The following is a 13,685-nucleotide window of genomic DNA, read 5'->3' on the forward strand; positions in this document are numbered from 1 at the left end:
TTGGGTTCAAATAAAAGGGGGAAAACAAGGAGAGACGTTGAAGCCTTTGTCTGACAGGGAGCCATGGAGAGGGCCTGTCCCCCTACTCCCAAGCCCATCATCCCCGCCCCCTCCCTTCCCCCTCCCACGCGCTCCTCTTTCTCGTCCTTTCTACCATCCTGGCATGTTGACCCAGACCCACTAGGGGGCTCCCTCCGCCGAGGGAAGGGAACTCCAGGCACTTCCCTATTGGGCCACTGGAGGGCAGAGGCGGCGGCGAAGGAAGTGACATCACGGAGCCTTACTTCTCTAGGACGTAGCTCTCTTTCTCCTTAACCCCTGGGGCCCATTAGGAGAGTCTGCGGGAGAGTCTGGCGGCGGGACATTGCCCGGGTGAATGGGGGGGCTCTTCGCGGGTCCCATGCTCCCCAGCCGTCCTCTCCATACGAGAGGGGAGGGGATGGCGGGCCTGACGCAGGCCCAGCAGGAGAGGAGAAAGGCCAGCCGATGAGGAGGAAGAGGAGGGAGGATTCGCACCAGGGGATCCTGTCTCCGGAAGGGGAGAGAAACGGGGTGGGGGTACCGGCCTCTCCAGCTGCCTCCTTCCCGGCCCTCCTCGGGGGCCCCTGTGCTCTGTGTTGGGAGGAGCCGCTTGAGGCTGCGGGCAGTTTGGGGGAAGTGGGTCCAGGTGCTGAATCCCCCTTTCTGATCCTGGGCGTCGGTTTTTCTCTCCCTCCCAGATTCGGAACCTCGGAGACCTCTGCCGCCTTTGCAAGCCAGGATTTTCTCTGCGGGAGAAGGAAGGAAAGAAGGAAAGGAAGGAAGGGAGGGGAAAAAAAAGAAGATTTCCTCGACGGGTGAAGGAAGGAAGGACTGGGAGGGATCCGTCCTGTGGCCCCAGAAATGGTCCCGTGAAGGAAGAGGCCCCTGGAGAGCCCCCCAGAGTCTCTGGAGCCCTTTGGAGTTGCTCTGCTGGAGAGAGGAAGGATGGAGACACCCCTTTTGGCCAAGGAGAGGAGCAGAAAAGGCCCCGCGGCTCTTCAGCCTGGGAGCTGTGGGGAGAGCTGGACCAGAACCAAGCAGAAGGTCCTGCAGGAGGGAACCCTCCTCCCTTCAGAAGTTCTACCCTGGTCCTTCATCCAATGCCGGGAGGCTGAGGGTCCCCGAGGACTTTGCAGCCGACTCCATGACTTGTGCAGGCGATGGCTAAGACCAGGAAAGCACAGCAAAGCCCAGATGCTGGACCTGGTGGTTCTGGAGCGGCTCCTGGCTCTCCTGCCGCCAGAGATGGAGGGCTGGGTGCGGGAGTGTGGAGCAGTGAGCAGCTCCCAGGCGGTGGCCCTGGCGGAAGGCTTCCTCCTGAGCCAGGCGGAGGATCAGAAAGAGCAGCTCCAGAGGCAGGTGGGAGACTTTAGGGAGTTTGGAAGGGAATAAATAGAGAGAGGGCTTGAATGCTTCACCCCTCCTTTCCAAACTTCTCCCATGTTCATAATTTGTGGCAATTCTCCGATTCTGGTAGGACATTGTTCCATTGTTTTCTCACTCAGTCACACGAATGGATATTGGGGGCTTTGAAGTTGTGTTCAGAATATAAGAATGCCCTTTATGTCTTGTGAGGTATTTTAATTCTGCTTCTTCCTCCTATTTGAAGTGCTGCACTGTGGAGATCAGTGATCCTGGGGGAAAGAAAAACCCATCAAATCCCCCTGAGGAGCTATTTTTCAGGAAGATCCCTTGGGAAGATCCAAGTCAGGACCCCTCAGGAGGTAATGGAAGATCCTCTGATTCCCCATCTGTCTTCCCTTCGCTCTCTCTTCTCTCCTATAGAACACCTCCTCCTATTCTGTTAATTATGCATTTGGAAATTATTTACTCCTTACAGGGGAACAAAGAATGAAGCTTCCTGGTTTTTATGGTGGAGATCAAACAGCTGTTGAACCTCCAAATCAAGTAAGAAAGGGAAAAGATATTAGATTTGTATTCTCCCTTCAGGAAGTGAAGCGGGTGTGCAGAGGGCTTTCTCCTTCCATTTCTCCCCCTTCTTTTGCCTGGATTATTTTTGTGTTCTTCCACAACATGGAGAGCAGAATAGCAGGTTCAAGTTACTGTTGGCCAGCATAGCTTCCTCTGGTTATCTTGTTCTGCTAGGTTCTCCTCCAACTTCAAAATTGCTGGAAGCAATTTTTAAAAAGTCCTTCCAGAAATAGGAATAAATGTATCACAGTGGCAGGAACTGCTAGAGACCCTTTTTGGGGGGTAATTCTTTGACTCGGAATTGTGCAAGGCTAATAAAAAATGAACACATTGCCACATTACCATTTTTAAAAAGCCTTATTTATAACTTGAAGTTGAAAAATAAGCAAATTGTATTAAAAAATAAAGCAGATTATTAAAATCCAAAGGGAGTGGCCGTGTTGAGCATGTAATTATGGTACTTTGGCCTATAAAATAATTTCCAATCCTCTGATTTGCTCCTCGATTAGGAGATCAAACATTCCTGCTGTGCAAAGGCTGAGAAATGACTTTCCCACTGAATTTTCTCCTCTTCTTTTCTTCCTTTCAGCCAGTGGCTCAGACTTCTAGATCAATCAATGACAGACAGAGCGATAGATCAGTTGATCCAGAAGTGGGATTAATTTACTGAAAGGCATTGATGGTTTTGCAGAATGAATGAACTAGATAAAATTTTCCCGAAATATTTCTTCAGTGAAAACAATTTTCAGATTTTCCCATTTGCTCATCTAAAATTAGAACTTGTGTGACGCACAGCCATTTAACTTAGTGCATATCTCTGCTTTGGGAATTTGGGAACAATGTAACAGAATAACATTAGGGATCTTGGAGGTCTTCTAGTCCAACCCCCTGCTCAGACAGGAAGCCCTATAACATTTCACATAAATGGCTGTCCAATTTCTTCATAAACAGCTCCAGTGTTGGAGCACCCACAATTCCTGGAGGGAAGTCATTCCACGGATTAATTGTTCTCACTGTCAGGAAATTTCTCTTGACTTGCAGTTTGGTTCTCTCCTTGAACAGTTTCCATCTATTGCTTCTTGGAACACTGCTATCATGTCACTCCCTAGTCCTTCTTTTCATGAAATTAGAGATACCCAATTCCAGCAACCGTTCTTTATATGTTTTAGCCTCCAGTCCACTAATAATTTTTGTTGCTCTTCTCTGAAGTCTTTCTAGAGTCTCAAGATCTTTTTTTGCATCTGACAAACAAAACTGAATGCAGTGTTCCATTATAAAGTGGTACTCACACTTCATGTCATCTTGATTCTATCCCTCTTAATGCAGCCTATGATTCTGTTGGGTTTTTTTTTTGGGGGCAACTGTAGCATAGGGCTGACTCTAAGTTGTTGTCCACTAGAACTCCAAGATCCCTGTTGCACTTACTACTGTTGAGCGAGTTATCACCTATTCTATGCCAGTGCATTTGGTTTTTCTTTCCTAAATTTAGAACCTTACATTTCTCACTGTTGATTTCGTTTTGTTAAATGGGGCCCAATCTGTTGATCCTTCTATATCTCAAGCTTATCTTCTGGAGTGTTGGTATTCCTGTAAATTTGGTCTTGTCGGCAAATTTGATGAGTTCCCCTTCTATCCTCTTGTCAAAATCAATAATGAAGATGAGCAGATCTTGTGAATCCATCTGTTCTTTTTTTCCATGTCCAGGAGGGTCTTGTGTCCTTCGAGGAGGTGGCTGTGTATTTCTCTGAGGAGGAATGGTCTCAGCTGGATCCTGACCAGAAAGCGCTGCATTCGGAAGTCATGCTTGAAAACCATAGGAACGTGGTCTCTCTGGGTAAGAGTTTTCTAGTCCCCAATCAAGAAGAGAGATTATAGTTAGTTTTTTATTAAAAAAAAACACTGATCAGAAACAGGGAAGAAAATTAGAATATAAAGCAGAACCTTCAGTTTAAATAAGGGATTTTCAGAGGGTCTGCAGGAAAACACAGGATGGGCTTCCTCCCTTTCAGCACCCTCCCCACAGTGGGGAAGAGAAGGAAAGGATCTGGCCTTCTCATGCTCCAAGGAAAGAAAGAATCACTGTCTCTTTGCTTAGATTCTTTCTGTGCCATTTCTTATCTGTTGTTTTCCATTTCTATTTGAACTTATCTGTGGAGGCTGAAAAGAGCGAGGTGTGCTTTTATGTGTCCTCCGGAGGTTGTGTGAGAGGAGTGTGTTGTCATTTGTCCTCTGAAACCTCCCCAAATTGTGTGAGAACAGAACTTTGACACTCGGCCCATGGAAGAACACTCTCCCAATCCAATTCAAGAACAAAGGCCTCATGCAGTGTGACTCAGAGCATCCTAGGGTACAGGTAATCCCCGAGTTCTCTTAGCGACCCTTCCAAGTTATGACCAGCCCTTCCCCAAGTACTTGAGACCCAGTCTCGTAATTATGAGTGTTGCAGCACCATGGCCGTCGTTCACACTTACGAATGACAGCAGAGGCCCTTCAACATTACCTATTCCCCACCCCACCTTGCTGAGACTTACCATATTTTTCAGACTATAAGATGCACCCCTCCACACACGCACACACACACACTCACACATGCACACACAAAACAAAAGTGGGTGGAAATGCCTGTGCATCTTATAGAGCAAATACGGGCCTTTTTTTGGCTTCCCAAACCCTCCCTGTGTCCCGTTTTTGCTCCCCCTTGCATCCAGAAGCACTCTGCAGGCCAAAAATGGGCCCTGTTTTGGTCTCCGGAAGCCTCTGCGGGTTTCGTTTGTGCCTTCCCTGGCATCGGAAAGACTAAAAACGGGACACGCAGAGGTACAAATTAATTTTTTCCTTGTTTTCTTTCTCTAAACCAGTGGTCCCCAAACTTTTTCAGTCCACCGCCCCCTTGGTGCTACAAACTCCTCCTCAGTGCCCCCCACCCAAGCCTGGGTGGGTGAGATTCAAATTTCTTAACAACTGGTTCTCTGGGCGTGGCCTAATTTGTGGGCATGGCTTGGTGGTCATGTGATTGGGTGGGCATGGCCAGGTGGCCATGTGATTGGCAAACCAAATACAAGTGGTCCTCGCTTAATGGCAGGTTGCTTAGCAAGTGTTCTAATTCATCACTGACCTCCCCAGAGCTACTTGACCTGTTTTGGGAGTTTTGACAGTCATATACACACAAACACACACACACACACACACACACACACCCTTCTGGAACAGGTGGTTGGACTAGGTATCTCACTTTCTCCTCTCTCCCTTTCTTTTTTCTTTCTTTCTCTCTCTCTTTTTCCTTCTCTCTCGATCTTTCTCTCTGTCCCTTCCTTCCATCCCCCTTCTTTCTTTGTCTATCCCTTTTCTTCCTTTCTCTTCCTTTTTCTCTCCCTTTTTCTTTCTTTGTTCCTTCTCTTTCCCTCTCTCTCTTTCCCTCTTTCTCTCCTTCTCTTTCCCTCTCTCTTTCTCATTCCTTCTCTCTCTTTCCCTCTCTATCCCTTCCTTAACCTAACTACCTATTTTCTGCCCAGGCAGGCATGGCCTAATCTGTCAAAGGCCTGGGCTAATCCTGCATCACCTCATTTCCCCTTCCAGAGGCCCCGGCCCTTAATCTCCCTGTTTCCTCCCCCACGACTGCCTCTTTCATCGTCCCACGGCTGTGACTTTATCTTCCTCCAGCGGCTGGCTGCCAGGGAAGGCAAGCCAGGGCTGAGCCATTGTTCTCGCTGGGTTCCCCGCCAGCCCAAGTCGCCCTTGTCAGGAATGCCTTCAGCCACTGCATGTTTTTTTAGGTGAGGCTGGATTGTAGCCACACTAAAAAAAAATACGTGGTGGCTGGAAGTTTTTTGCAGCGAAAATTACCGACCTCCGGCTTTGCTCTGCTTCTCCAATGCACTGCTGCGGCCGCATTCTAGGTGCCGGAGGGACTTGCCCAAGCACATGATAGTGGAGTGGTGCAGCAGTCAATGGGGTGAACCTGCATGGCCAGTGCCTAGAACACAGCAGCAGTGGCGTGTTGGAGAAACAGAGCAAAGCCGGAGGCTGGTAATTTTCACTGCAAAAAAACTACAGCCACTACATGTTTTTTTCAGTACAGCTGGACTCCAGCTGCACCGAAAAAACCATGGGGTCCGGATGCTTTTTGCAGTGAAAATTACCGACCTCTGGCTTTGCTTGCTCCACTTTTTCAACGCACCATTGTGGCTGTCAGCGATTGTTGCACATGCATGCGATGTCACGCATGCGCAATGAGGACTGACTGGGCAAGGAACGGAGGAACGGGTGGAGAGGAGTAGGGCCAGCCAGCGGCCTGTTTTACCGGTTCTCCAAACTACCCGGACGGTAATGAACCGGTAGAATCCCACCCCTGAATTGCGCCCTGAGAGGGGCCCACCTCCAGTGCCCCCGCCACCTCTTAGCATCCCCCTGCCGGCCCCCTTGCCTCTTAGCACCCCCCTAAGGCATCTCACCACCACCCAGGTGGCGGTACTGCCCAGTTTGGTAACCAGTGCTCTAAACCTAGGTGCATCTTATGGTCCAGTGCATCTTATAGTCCGAAAAATACAGTACCTTGCGACGAATTGGCCAACCATTGGTTCCTTTGCCTACTTTGGTGCATTCGCAGAAAAAAGAGGCCCAAAGTAGTGAGAGACACGTGAGGTCAGTAGTGGGAAATCTAGCACTATTGATCTCACGTGATCTTGAATTACAGTGCTTTAGGCTTCTGTTCTCTGCTAACCAAGGCCTGCACAAGACCAAGAGCAAAAAGCTTTTCAAAGAGAGGGAAAAACCCCTCATCATTTTTAAATACTTTTGCCCTGGATCTCGTGCAGTCCTCAGCTCTTAAAAGAACCCAGGCCTAAAGTACTGCGGTGTGAGATCATGTGAAATTAGTCGCCTGAGATCTTGCACTACTGTTCTCGTGTGATCTCGCACTAAAGTACTTTAGGCCTCAGTTCTCTGCGAACCAACACATGTACCAGATCCAGCCAAAGAGCCTTTGAAAGCTGATGGGACTTTGGGGCAGCGAAATAGCCATTCTTGAAGCCTCCCAACCTTTCCAGTCTCAGCGTGAAGAGCGTTTACAGGGCAATGGGAGGCTTCAAGCAAGAGATTTATCTCCAAACTCATTACTGGGATTGAGGAAGAGGCCGAGCAGGGTTCCTGTCTGCCAGACAGACGCCGTAGAGCAGCTGCTCCAAAGTACAATGGGGAAGAAGGAGCTTATTTCAAAATTGTTTCATTTCTCACAGGTCTCTGCTGAATTTAACCCACCCCAATAAATCTTAAGGGTTCTCCTAATTCCTCCTTGGATGTTTCCCTTGATTATTCCTTAACTCGAAACTGACTCTGAGTGAGATTTGCATGTATATTGATAATTGTAAAGTATGAGATGTTTTCTAGATATTTTCAAAGCTTTCGTGACTCATGAATATAGAAATCATGATGTCTATATCACACCACTGTAGGCATGCAAAAACATACAACCTAATGGAATTTCTGAGAAATTCAGAAGGAAATTCACTTGACTTTCTACACTTTGATCTTTTTCTCTACCCTTGTTATCATTTTCATTTCCCTTTTGCTTTGAAGGTAATAATGGGCAGGAAAATCAAGATTCCTGTGAACTGTTCCAAGTGATCAATGCTAAAGATGGAACAGAGAACTTTGGAATTCGAATGGAATTTGAAAGCCACGAGAGAAATCAGTCAAAGAATTGGAATCAGGAAAGCTCATCTTCCAGTGATGCTCCGATGCAAGACTTTCTTGCCCAAGAAGGGAAAATAAGGAAAAAATATACTGGAAAAAGTATGAAGCTAATCAAAGCGGAAGTACAAGTAAATGAACACTATTTAACCCAAAACAAAGGAGAAGATACTATAAGAAGACACAACGGACAAAATTACAATGGGACATTCATTCTTCCTCTTGGGAATAACTTTCTTATATCTCAAAAAGCGATTGACACAAAAGAGAAGACTTATAAATGTTTGGAATGTGGAAAATATTTTAGAACAAGCATTCAACTTACTATCCATAAAAGGATACACACAAGGAAGAAACCACATAAATGCATGGAGTGTGGAATGATGTTTACTGATGGCAGTGGACTTACTATCCATAAAAGGATCCACACAGGAGAGAAACCATTTAAATGCACGGAGTGTGGAAAGACCTTTGCTCACAACAGTAATCTTAAAAAGCACAAAATGATCCACTCAGGAGAGAAACCATTTAAATGCACGGAGTGTGGAAAGACCTTTGCTCACAACAGTAATCTTAAAAAGCACAAAATGATCCACTCAGGAGAGAAACCATTTAAATGCATGGAATGTGGAAAGACCTTTGCTCAAAAATATATTCTTATTTCTCATAAGATGATCCACACAGGGGAGAAGCCAGTTAAATGCATGCAGTGTGGAAAAACCTTTGCTCAAAAACATCATCTTATTTCCCATAAGATGATCCACACAGGGGAGAAGCCGTTTAAATGCATGGAGTGTGGAAAGACCTTTGCTCGAAGAGCTTATCTTATTTCCCATAAGAGGATCCACACAGGGGAGAAGCCGTTTAAATGCTTGGAGTGTGGAAAGACCTTTGCTTGGAGCAGGAGCCTTAGAATCCATAAAATGATCCACACAGGGAAGAAACCATATAAATGCATGGAGTGTGGAAAAACCTATGCTCAAAGAGGTAATCTTACTTCCCATAAGATGATCCACACAGAGGAGAAGCCGTTTAAATGCCTAGAGTGTGGAAAGACCTTTGCTCGAAGAGCTTATCTTATTTCCCATAAGATGATCCACACAGGGGAGAAGCCGTTTAAATGCTTGGAGTGTGGAAAGACATTTACCCATGGCAGTGGACTTAGAGACCATAAAAAGCTCCACACAGGAGAGGAACCATATAAATGCATGGAGTGTGGAAAGAGATTTTCTCGTCGCAGTGGACTTAGAAGCCACAGAAAGCTCCACACAGGGGAGAAACCATATGAATGCATGGAGTGTGGAAAGACCTTTGCTCAAAGTAGTCATCTTATTTCCCATAAGATGATCCACACAGGGGAGAAACCATTTAAATGCATGGAGTGTGGAAAAACATTTGCTCGAAGAGATCAGTTTATTTCCCATGAAAGGATCCACTCAGGAGAGAAACCATATAAATGCATGGAGTGTGAAAAGACGTTTACTCGTGGCAGTGATCTTAAAAGGCACAAAAAGACCCACACAGGAGAGAAACCATTTAAATGTACGGAATGTGGAAGGTCCTTTGCTCGTAGATATACACTTATTTCCCATAAGATGATCCACATGAAAGAAGCCATATAAATGTACGGAATGTGGAAAGACCTTTGCTCATAGATAAAATGTTATTTCCCATTAGAAATTAGGTGAAGGAATATTATTGTTATGTAGGAATTAAATACAAAGAGGGTTAAAAATTAGAAACATGTTGATACAATTAACAGAAGTATAAATTAGCTAATACAAGAAATGAGTTGAAATTATTTTGTTACACCATCATTATTGTTACTAGTATATATGTTGATATTCATTTGTTTTCTTTTTCATAAATGATATGCCCTGACAATATACTGTATTTAAAAAGTTTATGAATAAAACATATACTCAAATAAAATAGAATAAAATGCATGGAATGTGGAAAGAGTTTTGCTCAGAATGGTCATCTTACTTCTCATAAAAGGATCCACGCTCATGACTATAAAGCAATAGCAATTCCACTTAGACTTATATACCACTCCACAATGCTTTAGCACACTCTGTGCAGTTTACAAAGTCATCTTATTGTCCCCAGCAATCTGAAAAAAGTATATAGATTCTTAGACGGCTTGAGATGGTGGCAAGATAACAGATTAACAGAGTTGGTAGGGATCCTGAAGGTCATCTAGTCCAACCACTGTCGGTGTTCTCCGAGGAAAGGAGCGGGAAGCGGAGGAGAAACACACAAGATCCAGGGCAAAACTCTTTGAAAACAAAGAGGCCTTTCCTCTCTTTTACTCTTGATCTGCTGCAGGCCTTGTTTAGCAGTGAGCAGAGGCCTAAAGCACTGCAGTGTGAGATCAATAGTGCTAGATTTCCCACTACTGATCACGCGTATCTCTCACTACTCTTTTTTCTGCAAATGCACTGAAGTAGGCAAGGGAACCGATGGCTCGCCACATCGTCGCAAGATACTGTATTTTTCAGACTATAAGACGCCCCTAGCTTTAGAGAAGCAAAACAAGAAAATAAAAGTTTGGGGCCTCCGCACATCTCATTTTTGCCCCCCCTCCCTCCCCGGCATCCAGAAGCACTCTCTGTGCCAAAAACGGACCCATATTTGGCCTCCCAAACCCTCTGTGTATCCTGTTCTCAGCCTCCCTGATGCTGGGGAGGGCAAAAATGGGACATGCGGGTGCCGCCGGAGACCAAAAGTGAGCCCGTTTTTGCCCTGCAGAGTGCTTCTGGATGCCAGGGAGGGCAATAACGGGACACGCTTAGGGTTTGGGAGGCCAAAACAGGGCCCGAATTCACTCTATAAGATACACAGATATTTCCACCCACTTTTTTGGAGGGGAAGAAGTGCATTTTATAGTCTGAAAAATGTGGTAAGTCCCTGCAAGATGGGGTGGGGGAATAGGGCAAATATTGTAGGGCCTCTACTGTCATTCGTAAATGTGAATGACTGTGCAGCTACAACACTGATAAATTTTGGGACTGGGTCTCAATACTTGGGGGAGAAATGGTTGTAACTTGGAACGTTCGCTAAGTGAACTGTGGTAACTTGAGGATTACTTGTATCCTAGGGTGCTCTGAGTCACACTGCATGAGGCCTTTGTTCTTGAATTGGATTGGGAGAGTGATCTTCCATGGACTGAGCATGAAAGTTCTGTTCTCACACAATTTGGGAAGGTTTTAGAGGACAAATGACAACACACTCCTCTCACACAACCTCCAGAGGTTGTCCGTCTTCCAAAACAATTTCTTTTATTTAGGAAAGCATCAAATTGGCTACATCCATTGTAATTCTGGATCTGACACAACCCGGAATTACACCACATAATATTGGAAATTAGAAACAAACCCCAAAAGTCACATTCCTCAATAACAGAACTAGATTTCACAGATAATCAGAGTTGGACGGGACCTTGTAGGTCATCTAATCCAACCCCCCACCCAAGCGGGAGACCCTACACCATTTCTGACAAATGGCAGTCCAATCTCTCCTTGAAAGTCTCAAGGGATGGTGCTCCCACAACTTCCGAGGGCAACTTCTGTTCCATTGCTTGATTGTTCTCACTGTCAGAAAGTTTCTGCTTATTTCCAGGTTGAATCTCTCCTTGTTCAGTTTCCATCCATTATTCCTCGTCCGGCCTACAGGTGCTTTAGAAAATAGCTTGACCCTTCCTCCCTGTGGCAGCCCCTCAAATATTGGAAAACCGCTATCATGTCTTCCCTGGTCCTTCTCTTTACTAGACTAGCCAAGCCCAGTTCCTGCAACCATTCATTGTATGTTTTAGCCTCCAGTCCCCTAATCATCCTCGTTGCTCTTCTCTGTACTTTTTCTAGAGTCTCAACCTCTTTTTTATAATGTGAGGACCAAAACTGGATGCAGTACTCTAGGTGTGGTCTTACTAAGGCTTTATAGAGTGGTATTAGTACTTCCCTTGATCTTGACTGTATCCTTCTGTTAATGCAACTTAGGATTGCATTAGCTTTTTGGCTACTGCTGCACACTGCTGGCTCCTATTTAGCTGGTCGTCCACTAAGACTCTAAGATCCCTCTCACAGTTCCTGCTATTGAGCCTGGTTTCACCCAGTCTATATGTGTCCTTTGGGTTTTTCTTGCCTAAGTGTAGGACTTTACTTTTCTCTACATTGAATTTCATTTTGTTAGATACAGCCCAGTATTCTAGTCTGTCAAGATCCATCTGGATCTTGAGCCTATCTTCTTGGGTGTTAGCTATTTCTGCCAGCTTAGTATCATCTGCAAATTTGGTAAGTTCCCCTTCGATTCCCTCATCTAAGTTGAAAAACATCAAGTAACGTTTCGGAAGAACTTTTGCCAATAGAAAAGTGCGGATATATTGTGGAATCCGGATGAGCTTTCTCCCCAGGAATTTGGGTATTTCGGCTGCAGAACAGGAAGCGCCCCTAAAACAAAAGGCTCCTTTTGCTTATCTTTTATATGAAGATTCCCATGGAATGAAATAGAAAATAAAGGTCGTCGGGAAATGGGAAAGAGAAGGGGAAGTGTAGAAAAAAGGGGAAACGTTTATTTTCAAGGAAGCAGAATGCAAAGTGAAATTTCAGCCTCAATTCTTCCCTCTACTGTTCATTCTTAGTAAATTTGGTACATTTCTATAAAAAGCAATCCTAATCAGCAAATCCTACAGAGACGGTTTCCCTTCCTTCTGCCTCAAGCACAAAGTCCAGAAGTGGTTTCCAGGTAGAAACACAGCTGGATCTTTTCTTTTCTCTGGTCAAAACAGCTCATCTCGCCCTCTCAGCCCACTGCCTCATTTCTTCCTTCCATCCACCTTCAATCGTGGGGATGGAAGTATATTTCCAGTTTTATATATTAAAAATTCCAACTTGTACTAGCTTGTACAGTAATAAAGTTCCAATTTTTTCTTTCCTTATCCAGTAATTCTAAAAGGTCAATATCTGGTTTTCAATAGATGCAGAGAGATAAATCAAGTTTATACAATAAAAAAACCTAGGAAGGAGATGAAAAAGAAACACTTTCCCTCCAACAGCCAATAGATAAGCAGGGATCAGCACCAGACAAACAAACAGGCAGAAAACCATCCTCCAATCAAGGAACCATCCAGGAGGGAACCACACAATCTCTGGCAGGGCATCTAAACAGGCAGCCAATCCCCTCTCTCTTTTGCACTGAGGATGTTACCCAGCTGGGTAATGAAACGTCTCCAAGCGAACCAAGCACCGAGGGCCCCAACGACCCCAGTTTAACCCAACCTCCAGATATTCTCTTCTGTGGACTGCATCTTCTTTCAAATGCCTGTCCCAGGACCACAAATCCCATCTTCCTCAGCTGACCCCAAGGTTTGTCCATTTCTCTCACCTTCTCCCCCCTCTCCCAATCTTGATCAACTGGATTCTTTGTGGTTCACGACATCCACCTGGTAGAAGCAGCTTTTCCTTCCTCCCCTCTGAACCCCCAGAAAATGGCAGTTCCCTATTGTGTGGGGGGGTGGGGGGGTGGGTGAAACACATATTCCACCTTCTGCTGAGCGTCCAAAATTCAGGGATGGAGGGAATTTATCTGACCTAGTTGTGTAATTCAATGTCTCCAAGGAAACAACCAAGCTCAGAAGCCCCCAAGGACCCCAGAGTTGAACTAAGCTCCAAATAATCTCTCCTGTTGCACTAGGATAGGATAGAATTCTTTATTGGCCAAGTGTGATTGGACACACAAGGAATTTGTCTTTGGAGCATAAGCTCTCAGTGTACATAAAGAAAATAAAATACAATCATCAAGAATCACAAGATACAACAATTAGTGACAGTCATAGGTTACTAATAATCAAGCATACTAGGGAACAAATAAAATATAAATTGTAAACATACAAGCAACATGGTTATAGGCATAAGTTGGAATAGATGGGTAATAGGAAGGATGAGAAGAACTTACTAAGGCTTACTTACTAATTGTGGTGGTCTCCCATGGAAAGAATGAGACACAAGCATGTGTTCTCGGGATGGGAGCCCAGAGTAAATTCCAGT

At 45.1% G+C, this 13,685-nt stretch overlaps 2 protein-coding genes across 2 annotated transcripts in view; both read left to right on the forward strand.

The window, feature by feature from the left end:
• LOC113428287 (H-2 class II histocompatibility antigen, E-S beta chain-like) overlaps positions 1–13,685 on the forward strand; it is a 165,864-nt gene that overhangs the window by 101,958 nt on the left and 50,221 nt on the right. The gene's annotated exons all lie outside the window — the stretch shown is intronic.
• On the forward strand, positions 384–9,584 carry LOC113427370 (uncharacterized). The gene is given in 7 exon segments (XM_087953456.1): positions 384–552; positions 720–1,380; positions 1,631–1,745; positions 1,862–1,929; positions 3,658–3,787; positions 7,528–9,247; positions 9,249–9,584. Coding segments are annotated over 6 exon segments (2,499 nt in total). The 5' UTR covers positions 384–552; positions 720–966; the 3' UTR covers positions 9,301–9,584.

The sequence above is a fragment of the Notechis scutatus genome, chromosome 2, assembly GCF_049901735.1.
Source record: "Notechis scutatus isolate UNSWTSFEM ecotype Mainland chromosome 2, rNotScu1.2, whole genome shotgun sequence".
Taxonomy (NCBI): Eukaryota; Metazoa; Chordata; class Lepidosauria; order Squamata; family Elapidae; genus Notechis; species Notechis scutatus.